The sequence below is a fragment of the Fusarium oxysporum genome, chromosome II, assembly GCF_013085055.1.
Source record: "Fusarium oxysporum Fo47 chromosome II, complete sequence".
In the NCBI taxonomy this organism is placed as follows: domain Eukaryota; kingdom Fungi; phylum Ascomycota; class Sordariomycetes; order Hypocreales; family Nectriaceae; genus Fusarium; species Fusarium oxysporum.
This window is the reverse complement of record NC_072841.1, coordinates 4298660-4311837: the sequence shown is the minus strand read 5'-3', so window position 1 is coordinate 4311837 and position 13178 is coordinate 4298660. Positions and strand designations below refer to the sequence as shown.

The 13178-nt window shown below is 49.1% G+C and overlaps 5 protein-coding genes across 5 annotated transcripts; 4 read left to right on the top strand and 1 right to left on the bottom strand.

Moving 5' to 3' along the window:
* Window positions 1-3557: 3557 nt before the first annotated feature.
* FOBCDRAFT_215998 (mitochondrial carrier domain-containing protein) lies at window positions 3558-5376 on the top strand. Its single transcript, XM_059609425.1, has 4 exons — window positions 3558-3783; window positions 4037-4058; window positions 4166-4242; window positions 4295-5376. Exons 1-4 carry the CDS (start codon window positions 3745-3747, stop codon window positions 5090-5092), a joined length of 936 nt encoding a protein of 311 aa, XP_059464228.1. The 5' UTR covers window positions 3558-3744; the 3' UTR covers window positions 5093-5376.
* Window positions 5377-5571: 195 nt separating this feature from the next.
* On the top strand, window positions 5572-6186 carry FOBCDRAFT_18169 (CENP-S associating centromere protein X-domain-containing protein). The gene is made up of 2 exons (XM_031174501.2): window positions 5572-6078; window positions 6139-6186. Exon 1 carries the CDS (start codon window positions 5614-5616, stop codon window positions 6016-6018), a length of 405 nt encoding a protein of 134 aa, XP_031051286.1. The 5' UTR covers window positions 5572-5613; the 3' UTR covers window positions 6019-6078; window positions 6139-6186.
* A 1723-nt stretch (window positions 6187-7909) lies between these two features.
* Window positions 7910-9404, top strand: FOBCDRAFT_257571 (uncharacterized protein). Its single transcript, XM_031174500.3, has 3 exons — window positions 7910-8285; window positions 8336-8687; window positions 8738-9404. The coding sequence occupies exons 1-3, from the start codon at window positions 8237-8239 to the stop codon at window positions 9180-9182; spliced, it is 846 nt and encodes a 281-aa protein (XP_031051285.1). The 5' UTR covers window positions 7910-8236; the 3' UTR covers window positions 9183-9404.
* Window positions 9385-10581, bottom strand: FOBCDRAFT_18160 (uncharacterized protein). Its single transcript, XM_031174499.3, has 2 exons — window positions 10086-10581; window positions 9385-10030 (listed from the first exon to the last, which is right to left on the bottom strand). The coding sequence occupies exons 1-2, from the start codon at window positions 10389-10391 to the stop codon at window positions 9530-9532; spliced, it is 807 nt and encodes a 268-aa protein (XP_031051284.2). The 5' UTR covers window positions 10392-10581; the 3' UTR covers window positions 9385-9529.
* A 447-nt stretch (window positions 10582-11028) lies between these two features.
* Window positions 11029-13100, top strand: FOBCDRAFT_288982 (uncharacterized protein; the record flags this gene model as incomplete). The annotated part of the gene is made up of 2 exons (XM_031174498.3): window positions 11029-11385; window positions 11437-13100. 2 exons carry the CDS (start codon window positions 11029-11031, stop codon window positions 13048-13050), a joined length of 1971 nt encoding a protein of 656 aa, XP_031051283.2. The 3' UTR covers window positions 13051-13100.
* Window positions 13101-13178: the final 78 nt, after the last annotated feature.

The following is a 13178-nucleotide window of genomic DNA, read 5'->3' as shown; positions in this document are numbered from 1 at the left end:
CCCGCTAACATTTGGTTGAGGTATGAGCGCTTGTTGGACCAAGGCTTGACTGAACGATATTTGATATTGTAAACCCAACAGCCGTTGCATACAATTTGTCGAGGGTTACCTGGTCACCCGCACATGTGATAAGTTGATTCATTGGAGCAGGCGGCCGTTGCTCTGGCGTCCTCAATCACCTTTGTCAAAGGCTCACGTAGAAATCATTGTCAATGTGTTCCCTTTTGACTCAGAGATCTGGGTTTGGTCACCGAAATTGCCATGCTGGCTTGCAATCGAACTTGGGGCCTCCGACAAAACTGAAATTCGACAGTATGATCACTGCCGACCTAAAAGATCTAACAGTGATTCTTTCCAGAGCACATCTCTTATGATCGTGATCAAACAGCGTGTGACTGCACTACAAGTTGTTTCATGCTAAAGCGACTGATGAGTCCGCTTGCCAGCAAGGCAGGTCAGTGAGGCTTGCGAAAAATGACTGCCAAATTGTGGCTGAGAGCTGTTGAAATCACGACTTTTCTAGTCCTTTGCACAAGTAGGAGAATTGGTATTCAATTTGCAGCCTTCAGCACTTCGCCAGGAACTTCATCGCTTTCCATCTCACTCTACAGTAGCTCAACGATGCGTTCCGTTTCTGGACTAAGACAAACACTTCATATGCTACAGCCTGATGAGATATGAAGTAGAAGTCTCTGTCAGCACCCTGCAACCGCCCCCAGAGATATCGAGTCATGTCGCTGGTTTTGGTTGCTTGGATATTGTTTTAGCACCCAGTACTGCCAGTGTAGCCTTGTTTCTCCCCGAGAATTCAGTTCCAGCCTAACATACAATTACCAAACTGTCAAAAAGACAAGGCTCTCGCACTGGTAGTCTAGCATCATGCGCAAGAATAAAATGCGTTGTTGTTGAAGCTGTTCGATATGTAGCACGTGACCTTAGAAACGCAGATTTGATAATCACGTGCTACTATGTTGAAAAATGTTCATTACTTTCGCTGCACTGATGAGGTTTATAGAAGAAGCTCTTGGAGCACAGCATACGAACGCGTGGTTGCTGTAGGTTGTGTTAATGTATATGTTGATTCGGAAAGGCATCGAGTGCACAATCCCCTGAAAACAATTGACGCAGTGCTCTTTGATGACTTTTGCTTGGGTGACCAGGGAGGGAATACACCCGAGAATGGACGCAGGTAATACACTCTAACCTAGATGGGATGTAGCCGTTTGGTCTACGTACAGATAGTCCATGGCATGTATATTTCACATCGGCTATCCGTGGACGAACGGCAGAGGTTTGGCCACTGATATAACCAAAGGACCGTGAGATTGAAAGACCTGACAGCCTGGATACGGGAGGGCAACAGGTATAACGTCAGTGATGGTGTCTGGTTCACCTTCGTGGCAGTGCCGCGTCGAAAAATTGCAATCTTCAAAACGGAAGACAGGAGACTGGACACCGTGGTTTCTGCCCTTTTCGAGAGGTCGGTTTTTATAGGTCAATGGCTCCAAAGAGGGTCATCAGAAACATTTGGCAAGATCCTGAACGGTTTATAGTTGATTGTCCAAAATGGCCCTATATTAAGTCTCTAGAATGAGAAGACAGAGCACAAAATCATTAGGTTTATAATCATGAAGTTGTCGAATACTACTTACTGTTCATGGATTGGATTGCCTCGAGGAAACGGGCGTCCCGAGAGATAAGCTAGGGACAAAGGACCATAACTGGAGAGAAAAAAAAGTTAGGTAGCCGAATCTGCATGACGATAAGCCCTTGTTCATACTGTACAGTACAGTGCATTTCAAAGTGAGGCGGTGGCGGATTCTTCATTCGGCTTAAAGGGTATGAGCTTGGTTTCTTTTGACCGAAGCCTCAGGAAAGCTACCCCCAGGGAGCGAGAAAACTTCAGAACTTGATATGAGAAGCTAAAGCAAACCCATCAAAAACCCACTAAGCTTATGCATTTTTATCCAAGGCATTTTATCACTGAGGAAAGAGGCCCTTAGTGTTCTTACCTGTCTAGAGCTGTAATCCCTCTACTGGCCTCTATTAAAGAAGCGTAACAAGGGTAGACTTCTCTCACGATCCGGGTACTATATATCATGAAGCTTCATAAACCAGAATCAAAGAATCTCTAATAGGAATGCATTTTCTCCTATGGTTTCAACAAATGCACAAGCCGTTACCATGATTCTCCTAAGACGGCAAGAACTATACACTTGATTTCATTTCCCAGTCTCGCCAGTATCACAAGTTGTCTGCAACAGCATGAATTCAATTATCCCCTGAAAGCGGAGAAGGTTTCTATTCAAGAGTTGAACCGGTATAGCTCAGTACCTTTCTTGTGGATCTTTGGTTCCGGTGTGGGATATCACTGCCTGTAAATTTATGATAGACAAACGACGCCAGGACAGTTGGCCACAAACATTTAACTCACAATTTACGACTATCATAGTGAACGATACATCCAGGGACCAGGTTAGTCAGGACATAGAGCCAATTGAGCCGGGGCGTACGGCTACTCTAGGAGATCGCTGAGCTGGAAGCTTCCTCGGTTGCTGAACAGAACCGGACCCGAACAAAATTCTGAACAAGAAAAAAAAAGATTGTTCCCCGTATTCCTGGACAGCTCAAACAAACAGACACCAATTGGACGGATAGGCTGAACCAGGGGGTGCAAACCGGGGGAGGCGATGAGGAAAGACCCAAGAGGACCAAGACCAACACAGCGTGGCTCACCTTGATTGACGCACAAAAGCTTGCGCACTGTGCCAGGTGTGCAAGGCTTATTTCGGGCGATGCGACCAACAGTCTGTGGAGGGACCGGAAGCTAGTGGATTAGAGAACGAGCTGGGGGCTAGGAAAGGTGGGTGAAAGGATGTCATGATGGAGGGAGGGATGGCGGAGAGATAATATCCAAAGTAATGGGAGACTGACGACATTTGATCGAGATAAGCCAATTGCAGCACAAGATGGCAAGTGCGGCAAGAGAAATCATTGGAAGCACAATGGACTGGAAATTGGTTCGAGATGATTTATTTATTGCTGTTTCTCATAAATGCCGTACACATAGAAAACTTTTCTGCCTGCAGGGCAGTGAAGTATCATGGATGCTTCTGGGGGTCAGCTAATCATCTCAGGAGCCTGTAGGTGTAGCCTACAGCCTACAAGCACCAAATCTACCTACTGTATTGTACAGTACCCCATACAGTAAAAAATGACCCCGAAGAGAGAGCTCCCATGTCTTAGAACGGGTCTAGGTCTCGGCGCTCGACAAAAAATCGGGGTGAACCGGCATCTCATCTTGCAGCCGGGCAGCAAGCTCAAACCTGGATTTGTGCCAGAAACTACCCACAATTCAGTTCACTGATTGCCACTGAGTGGCCACTTATCCACCCCCTGAAAAAAGCTCAGAGGCACTCTGGGCACCCGGGGCAAACAGACCTGGGCGAGGCTGTGGCCTCAGGCTTCCAACCCGCACTGTTGCCGTGGAGAGTACGGGTTGGCTTGGTTTTGGTTGGCTGGGGTCCCAGCTCCCTTTAGCGCGGGCCCGGAAAGATTCGCTCAAAAGCGCCTTTCATTCAGATCCGCCGCAATTTTTTTCCCTCCCCCCAAATACCTCGCACCCCCCGTCGGCGCAGATTTATTTTCTCTCGACTCCTCCATTCTCTCTCTTTCTTCTTTCATCCTCAATCTCCCCTCAATCCTTTCTTCTTGTTCAAGGGAAAGACCTTCACAACCGCTACCATGTCTGCTGAGCAACCCCAGAAGGTCTTGGGCATGCCGGTAAGTTTCTTCTTCCTTTGATCACAGATCCCCTCGACCGTGAAATGCCGCGGCATCAAAAGACGGCATCTTCATCAATTAGCCGCTCGCGAGTCTTGCTACGTAATTGATCATCAAATATGGATGTGTCGATTGCAATTCACTCAATGGGCACTGGTTGATGAAGATGTGGTATTTTTTGCTTAGCTGGCATCTCCGCAGGACTTCGACAGTATTCGCAAAATGTCAGAGTAAAATGCTAACATGCTTTTAGCCCTTCATGGCCGACTTCTTGAGTATGTACCCACGTCGCTACCGCTTACCAGTATCAATTCATTGGGCACCATGCCCTTTGTCGTGCTTGACGAATAAACACCTCGTTCATCATGCTAACAATTCATAGTGGGTGGTGTTTCCGCCGCTGTCTCGAAGACCGCTGCCGCTCCCATTGAGCGTGTCAAGCTCCTCATCCAGAACCAGGTCAGTTTAACACGATCAAGCATGCTCAGTCCCATCCACTAACCCCCAGCAGGATGAGATGCTTAAGACCGGTCGTCTCGACCGCAAGTACGCCGGTATTGGTGACTGCTTCAAGCGCACCATGGCCGATGAGGGTGTCATGTCCCTCTGGCGAGGAAACACCGCCAACGTTATCCGATACTTCCCTACCCAGGCTCTGAACTTTGCTTTCCGTGATAAGTTCAAGAAGATGTTCGGTTACAAGAAGGACAAGGATGGCTACGCCCTCTGGATGGCTGGTAACCTTGCCTCCGGTGGTGCCGCTGGTGCCACTTCCCTCCTCTTCGTCTACTCTCTGGACTATGCCCGTACCCGTCTTGCCAACGATGCCAAGAACGCTAAGAAGGGTGGTGACCGTCAGTTCAACGGTCTCGTCGATGTCTACAAGAAGACCCTCGCCTCTGATGGTATTGCCGGTCTCTACCGTGGTTTCATGCCCTCCGTTGCTGGTATCGTTGTCTACCGTGGTCTCTACTTCGGAATGTACGACTCTATCAAGCCCGTCGTCCTTGTCGGTAACCTTGCCAACAACTTCCTTGCCTCTTTCGCTCTCGGCTGGATCGTCACCACTGGTGCCGGTATCGCCTCTTACCCTCTTGACACCATTCGACGACGCATGATGATGACCTCTGGTGAGGCCGTCAAGTACAAGAACACCATGGATGCTGCTCGCCAGATCGTCGCCAAGGAGGGTGTTAAGTCTCTCTTCAAGGGTGCTGGTGCCAACATTCTCCGTGGTGTTGCCGGTGCTGGTGTCCTCTCCATCTACGATCAGCTCCAGGTCCTCCTCTTCGGCAAGGCCTTCAAATAAGCGCTTTGTATAACATACCCTGTATAGACGAGTGTGTGGGGGATAAGGAATCCGGGGGGATCTTAATCTGCGGGCTTGACATGGTGTCCGCTGGTTGAAACTAAAAGGCGAGATCGAAGTGCAGGTTGAGGGAAGTTGTCACAGATACCCGACGTGGTCCTCTGAAACAGCAGCTCTTTGCGGGTTAGAGTGGCATAGGCACGGCGTCTTTTTCTAATCTTGCTTTGCCTTCCGTTCTAGGCCGCTGTAATTTATACACCAATGCAATTTCCCTTTACTGTCCATACATTGTCCACTGAGCCTTGTGATGTCACATCGTCGTTCCTTGCTCTTTTCTTTTCGTCATCATTTGATTTTGTGATACTGAGGGGTTTGTTGTTTTGTTGTCTGAAACTTGACGTTGGATGCTTACTAAGCTACCAGCATTTACCATGTAGGCTCGACGCGGTTACCAAAGTAATTCTTGCGCGGCGCAACAACTTTATGACGTTGGACCCTAAGTGTCCCCTTGAACTTTTGACATGCCTCCAAAGCAATCATCAGGTACAGGCCGTGGCCGACCAAAAGCCACAACCAAGAAAGGCGCCAAGGCATCAGAACCCGAATCCGAACCACAATCGAGTAATCCATTTGAGCTCTCAGATGACGATAACAACCGACACGGGACCTCAACGCGTGAAGCACAAGCTGTAGAAGAGGAGGAACCTGACAAGTCGATCCCGCCAGAGCTGCTCACACGGCTGCTGCACGAATTCTTTGCTAAAGATGCGACGCGGATATCAAGAGATGCAAACGCCGCGGCGGGCAAATACTTTGATGTATTTGTGAGAGAGGCTATTGCGAGAGCGGCTGTCGAGAAGGATGGCGGATTTCTCGAAGTCGAGGACCTGGAGAAGGTATCACCACAGTTGTTGCTGGATCTTTGAGTGGTATCAATCGGTATCTCTTCTACCTTCGGGGTGAACAAGAGTCGAAGTGTTCAATGGGTATGCATCTGGAGAAAAGCACTGGCGACAACCGCGCATGACTGACGCTTTCATACATAGGGCGTATGGTGGCTCTCCGGGCCAGTGACTTCCTATGTTGCACTTTGACGATAATACGGGCACGTGTATCTGAAAAGCATTCGACCGACTCTTTGTTAAACATTAACACTATAGCAGCCGAGACTTTGGTCCTCGAAAGCTCATTATCGCAACACGATGTCTCCCACTACGCCTGGTATCCATCTCAAGCTCAAGGAAGTGAAGACGGAGTATCATCCGATAGATGCAATGGCCGCCTGCACTGCAGCCTGGTGTCTTCCGACTGTGTCAGCCCAGATTGTTCATATTGGCGTTGGCGATCGCACCGCCGGTCTTCTGCCACAAATCTGTGAGCTTTCACCAGCTATGTACGAGGATACGGAATCCTTGACTTGGGGCTGTCTGGCAGGTTGCCATATCACGAGCTATTGATGTCGTTCCTAGTCAATACACGTCATTATAGTGACCTAGGAATTGTAGAGAAATAGGGGAGATCACTTCTATCTGTAAATACCCGCATAATCGGGATCAGAATCACGAATTTGAGTTCCAAGCGTTTTGTTAATGTGAAAGAAGAATCAAGACGTATTCGCAGAGTCAACTAGATGGAGATGTTGTAATGCTCATATTTCCAGATTGTAACAGGTTATATTTGCAATGACTCCTGAAACCTCATGCTCTTAGAAGGATCATGTAATCCGCAGCCCTAGATCTCCAAGCCGCTCTAATGCCTACAATAGTGGCGAGCTAAACGTGGCGTTGTGCTACTCTTTGTCGTTCCTGTTTGTTGCAGGCAGTCTTGGGTTTTGGTAAATGTTCTCGCACATTATGCAAGTCGGCTTTTCGTCTGAGAAGTTCCGTTGTGAGTCATAAAATCAAAACTCGTTAAGGACGATTTTTAGCCGCCTGTTGACCAAGCTGAAGTTCATCGAAGATTTCGTCTAAATACAATCGTATTAAGAAATTAATCATAGTAAGTTGATAAAGCTGGGGTGTTCCAAATGGCAAAACCCCAGCAGCTCGTCCCCCCCACATAGGTACGTTTAGAATCTGCAACCAACACGAAACGTCGCAGCTGAAACCCGACAAACCAATGCAACGTCAGCGCGGACTCGAATAATGTTATTCTGCATCAAGAGAAAGCCAAGGCTCTCAAGTTTCAAATTACCGTATGGCAGCTTTGCACCCATGTGCCCCTTAAGCCCTTTAAGGACCAATAGTGGCAGCGAAACTATATTCGTCTCAAGATATTACGGATGAGGCACTTCCGAAGCAGACGAACCCCTGGTCGATCTGCTCCGACACGGTTGGGCCTGGAGCCGACGCCTATAGTCACCGAAAATATCTGACTGTTAGTCTGTTATAATATAGGTCTGGATAGTAGACATGCTAAGCGCCATGGGTTGATTTCTCAGTTGACTTAACCAACAAAATGAATAACCTCATTTTGAACAGAAAGGCTACTAGATCAATGTTGACAATGGAAACCCGAATAAGAGGAAGAAATCATAATCGTTTGTCCGAGTTGCGATAGTCGCTCTTCTGTATTTAGTTCCGAACATTATGTCGTTGAGCTCGATATCTGAACCTGACATATAGCCTGGGTAGTTCCCAAGTCTTACCAAAGCTAGCCAAGACATACCCAGCACTATTTGTTTCATTCCGCAACTCTTCCAGCGAAGCCTTGTTGATAGTGTCTCATACTACGCCTGTCCTGTAAGTCTACCGAGGAGCCGAGACGGAAGCCCCAAGATCCATCTTTCGGCGCCGTTGAGAGGCGTGCTTCAGATGTGCTTCGAAACTCGTAATCAGGGTCAAGACCATCATAGGCCAAGCCCCAAGATAGATGTATATATACCAATCCGTCTCGTCTCTTTTGTTTTGTTTCTCCTCATCTCTCCATCTCGTTCCATAATCAACAGTCTGGTCCTGTTCCCATTGGACGCGTTTCCTTTGTCCTTTCAATCTTTCATTAATTCTTCTTGTTACTTTCTTAGACGAGGCTAGTCCTTGAGAGCGCAAGTCGCTTCTTTTCTTTGCTTCCATCTCTGAACATCCCTCCCAGAGTGCCCTTCCTTTGCCTCTACCAAATACCCACAATCCCAAATCTCTAATCATTATGTATTTCTCTCAAATTGCTATAGTTGCCCTTGCGGCTGTTGCTGAAGGTATGTGCCCATGGAGCCACAAAAGAAGAATCAACTAACAGTCTCTTTAGCCGTCGATGTCCAAGTCGTCTCGGTTGGCAGAAACTCGGCAACAAATGCCACTGGCCTCAAGTTCTGGCCTGAAAAGATCACAGCAGAGCCAGGAACCATGGTTCAGTTTCAATTCTGGGCTGGCAACCACACAGTGACACAGTCTACCTTCGACGACCCTTGTGTACCTATTGGCAACGTTATGTCAAATGTCACTGGCATCTACTCTGGCTACCAGCCTGTCGAGGCTAGCATGTCCAAGGGCATGATTCCCACTTACACCATCATGGTCAAGGACAAGAAGCCTATGTGGCTATTCTGCAGCAAGGCAAAACACTGTCAGGGTGGAATGTCGATGGTTATCAACGAAAAGTGAGTCTGCTACGACCTCCTGTCAGGGTTCTTTACTAAACGTCACCCAGCACATCTGCCAATGCTACAAGATCGCTCAACAACTACAAGAGCCTCTGCAGTTCAGCAACAGTCTCCGAAGTCGTTCCTGTTCAAGGTGGTGGCTCCCCGCAAGGCGGAAATGGTGGCAATGGCACCAACACAGGCGGTTCTGGAGGCGGCAGCTCTGGAGGTGACGGCTCCGGAAACGATAGCTCAGACGGCGGCAGCAGCTCCGGCGGCGACAGCTCTGATGGCGGCAGCTCCTCCGGTGACGATAGCTCCGATGACGGTAGCTCCGATGACGGTTCCGAGGATGGCTCTGGCACGCCAACTGGAGTCGCGGCCCCTGGAGCTACTGGCACTCCCACAGCTGGTTCTTCAGGCGATCCTGTGGTCACTGCTGCTGCTGCTGAGCTCAAGGCCCCTATTTCGATGCTGCTCGCAGTCGGTGCCGCTGCTATGTATGTGCTATAAGCTGAGAGCATGACGAACTTGTGAATGGATAGACATAATGCGCAACAATTAATGGGGATATTTGTACCAATTGCTGGAACGGTTGGGCAGCCTCGGGATAGGCACAGTCATCAACGGTGTTTACGGCCAGGTTCAACGGGAAAGTGTATCAAGGTTGAACGTTTAGATAACAACCAAGAATACCCAAAAACTATTAGAGAGATCATCTTCATTATCCCTTAATTTGAAGTTTTTAACGTGTTCACGGTCATGTATATCATGCCTTTTGAGCTTGGTTGGGTTTGAAAAAGGATGGATACATGCTAACCAGAAATACAAACATGCAACATTCCCAGTCTGAGTAAAGATCAATCCTTCTTAGGAATCTTTCTTGTCTTTCTGCTTCTCTGAGCCTGGTCGCAAAGCTTCTTGGGCTTCTCGTTCTCCAGCCAGTCGGGTTCCCGATACACATATCCCACCTTGGTGTACTTCTTGCTGTTGGCAAAGAAGTCGACCCAATGCTGGAGCGCGGCATCGGCCTTCTTTTTAGCCTCTTCCCTCTCTTTGATCTTGAGCTCAGCAAGCTCCTCGGGTGTCCAGTGAGAGTCAACTTCAGGATCGTCGAGGGGCAGGAAAGTCTCCTCATAGCCACGGAGGTCGGCGGTCTGGTCCTCAGCAAAGCAGCCGGTCACGAAGCCGCGAGCAGCATCGGTGGCAGCGAAGTAGCTGTATGAGCCCCCTGGGCCGTACATGCGGCGGCCGTTGGAAACATCATAAATCGTACCATTGATGGCAAGAAGAAGAGGTCTATCGGGGTCGGTACCGTCGTGGAGAGAGAGTTCCTCCAAAGTCATATATACAGGCGGTGGCTAACAGAGAATGGTAGTTAGTAATAGTCCAGTGATCATCATAGATTTAACGTACAGGTCCAAGAATCAAGTCCTTGTAGAATCTCTGGGTCATCCAGTTGGGCTTGTTCTTGTGTCCCCACCAGAAACTCTCCCCTCCGCTAATGACATAGCTTAGACCCATTGAGGCCACGATAATGAAGCTGATGACACGAACGACATCGAGGTAAGGGGAGTAGCCATCCCATGGGTCTTCTTCATCGACCTGGGCCGAGGATCTTTTCTTGCCCTTTTTTGTCGGAGTCGAAGGCTGAGAGACTTCAGATTCGGTCTCGTTCTTGGGCCGAGGCTTTCGCTGTCGCAGAGTTGATTCATCGGCCATCTTGACAAGTAACAAATACGATCTTTAACAAGTTTCAAAGAAAATGCAGAGAAAAGAATTGAAAGGAGACAGAAGCAGATTTATAGTAAAGAATGTTACAATAGGGGCGATCTTAATATAAAGTGGCGTGTCCTGTCACCTTGACCTGGCCTCTGCTCGGGGTCGGAAGCTTCAACTTTTTCCCTTTTCCATGGATCAATGGAGTTAACTTGCGACGTTGGACAGCTTTATCGTGATTCTGGCACGCCTTATCAGCCGACTCACTCCACTTCGCGGGGTCAGCATAGTTGAAAGCAGTTGATTGGAGCGTTGCGGTTAGAATATGCTACAGACACACCACCGGGGGTAAGTTACAAATAAAACGGCCAAATTGCTGGCATGAGGTCACCTGACGTCGTCTTGATCACCACAGCAACAAGTTGCTCATCCAATTGATACACACCAAAGTGGGATGGTAAACAATCGATACTACACCAGCACCACTTTTACTCAACTTTGCCTTATCACAACACACTATTAACCTTCAAGTCAACTGTCGACCCAGCTTAACGGCAGCCACCTGCGACAAAACTCAATCAGTTCAGTTTGATACTTCATATCCGCCTCCACGTCTGCATCGAAATTATATTCAACAACAATGGAAGAGACAAACAGTCCACCCGGCTCTCCGGGCGGGCCCCTTCAGGCCGTCACTGCGGACCGTGTGAATCAACAAAGAGAGCGGGAGTCCGTGTTCTCTCACCTTCGTGGCGGTTCAAGAGATAATTCCGTTCATGATAAGATCAGCCAGTTCAACAACCTTAGTGTTACTATGCAATCAAAACAGTTAGAACGCAAAACAGCAGATGCTGCTTTGAAGCGCGCCATGCTTGGCCGCGAAGAGGCCGAGACTGAGTTGCGCAGATACAGAGAGGAGAACAAAAATCTACGAAAGGCCATCGATGAGGGTAAAGACCGTGAGCGAAAAGTCGGAGAACGTCTGGAGTCGTTAATGGTAGGTTTCCTCTGAAGCCAACGTAAACATTGCATGTTGACCATGTCACAGGAGAACTATGGCCGAGCAAAGGAGACCCATGCACACACACAAGCTCTATGGGAAAAGGAGATACGCCGCGCACGAAAAGAGACATTCAAAACACAATCATCAATCGTCAAGCTCCAAGAAGAACTCAAGTCAGCACGCACAAACGCAAAGATGATCGACGAAAACCTCAAACGAGAAAAGGCTAGGAGCAAAGTCCGAGAGCAAGAAGCATTCGAAGCGCGCTATCAGATCGTTGGTGTTCAGGAACAACTAGACCAAGCATTGGAGCGTATCAAGCTCGTCGAGCAGGAACGTGACGCCTACAAGACTGCGGCCAAGAACGAGGAAGTTGCCCGTATCGCTGCCGAAGGTCGTATTCCTCTACCGCCACAAGATGCCGACGATGAGTTTGGTTCTCCTAAAAAGGACAAGAGGCGAGTGTCAAGAGATCCTCGAGTATCTCTATCGACAATGGACATCGTCTCCTCGGAAGCTAGTGAGGTTGAGATTGAGGAATTGTCCATTCAGTTGCAGTGGGAGCGCCAAAGAGCAGACCGTGCCCATGAGATGATTGAATTCTTGCAGGCCGAATGCCATCTCCGTTGCTGTGCTTGCTCTAAGTCAACCCGTCGTGCCAGTGCTGAGGCCCCTCGCCAGAAACGCCGAAGCTCTTTTGGACTAGAGGGACCAAACGACAAGGTCCTGAAACTGGATAATGAGGCAGTAGACGGCGAGAAGCGCGCTACAACTCCTCCCCGTATCGAGGAACCGCAAGCCCGGACCGAGCCCGAGACAGGAGCAGAGCCTGATGTTCAGCCTGAGCCAGTCCAAGAACAGCACCTCCAAGAGCCCCCTCAACGTATCATTAAATCCCGGAAAGAGCCCCGTCGAAGCACCATATTTTGTCCCAAAGAAGGCATTTTCCGGACGGTTTCGGAGCAAGAAGCCGAGATCATTGAGGCGCAACGCAAAATCGAAGAGACCGAGGCCGCTGCCAAGGCTCAACGAGAAAGTCATGCTGAGAGCGAATTTCAGGATGTTGACGAGGTTGTAATTGAAGAGCAAGTTGAGGCTGAAACCACGATCGGTGATGGCACTGAGATGGAGCCCCGTTACTCCGGCGAGTACGATAACTACCGGAGATACGCACGAACCCCTTCAGTCGAGCCTCCAGCCTTCGCCATGCTTGCTCAAGAGAGAACATCACTCGCCTCACTTCTCAACGCTCCTCACAGTCACTCGGCACCTGTTCCTTCAGTACCAACCATGCCAGACGTGGCCGAGGATATACTTGTCTCTCCTGACACTCGACCTCACACCACAAATGCCTTCTACACCGTCACCACTACGACAACCGTGCCAGTTCACGACGACAAGGTCAGGAACAGTGCCTCCTTCAACGAACGTCTTCGCACACCATCCCACAACAGCACAGGCACCACCTTTGACATGTCAAATCCTGCTCTCACCCCTACCATGACACGCGAGCAGGCTCTCGCCAAGATCCGTGAACGTCGTGGCCGTGCCCGTTCAATGGCGCAGGGCGCAATGACACCTAGCCGTCGAATGGTCGAGGGCGTTGAACGACGAGATATGAGTGCTCCCACAGGCAAGGTTGCTGGCAAAGGGCGATGAATGTTGAACGACCAAATTGTATGAGCCATGACACGACCTGACGAACACCCTACTACTCTTCACATTCACCCCTATTCCCCCCTCCTGAAATTCTCTCTTTTCCGACCCGACCCGACCATACATAAAAA

What these genes read in the sequence shown, in the direction of transcription:
- FOBCDRAFT_215998 (XM_059609425.1), top strand. Translation starts at nt 3,745, where the DNA reads ATGTCTGCTGAGCAACCCCAGAAGGTCTTGGGCATGCCG. An exon ending in AGAAGGTCTTGGGCATGCCG is followed by an intron (nt 3,784 to 4,036) that starts GTAAGTTTCTTC and finishes ACATGCTTTTAG; the next exon opens with CCCTTCATGGCCGACTTCTT. An exon ending in AGCTCCTCATCCAGAACCAG is followed by an intron (nt 4,243 to 4,294) that starts GTCAGTTTAACA and finishes AACCCCCAGCAG; the next exon opens with GATGAGATGCTTAAGACCGG.
- FOBCDRAFT_18169 (XM_031174501.2), top strand. Translation starts at nt 5,614, where the DNA reads ATGCCTCCAAAGCAATCATCAGGTACAGGCCGTGGCCGACCAAAAGCC.
- FOBCDRAFT_257571 (XM_031174500.3), top strand. Translation starts at nt 8,237, where the DNA reads ATGTATTTCTCTCAAATTGCTATAGTTGCCCTTGCGGCTGTTGCTGAA. An exon ending in CCTTGCGGCTGTTGCTGAAG is followed by an intron (nt 8,286 to 8,335) that starts GTATGTGCCCAT and finishes CAGTCTCTTTAG; the next exon opens with CCGTCGATGTCCAAGTCGTC. An exon ending in TCGATGGTTATCAACGAAAA is followed by an intron (nt 8,688 to 8,737) that starts GTGAGTCTGCTA and finishes AACGTCACCCAG; the next exon opens with CACATCTGCCAATGCTACAA.
- FOBCDRAFT_18160 (XM_031174499.3), bottom strand. Translation starts at nt 10,391, where the DNA reads ATGGCCGATGAATCAACTCTGCGACAGCGAAAGCCTCGGCCCAAGAAC. An exon ending in AGGACTTGATTCTTGGACCT is followed by an intron (nt 10,031 to 10,085) that starts GTACGTTAAATC and finishes ATTCTCTGTTAG; the next exon opens with CCACCGCCTGTATATATGAC.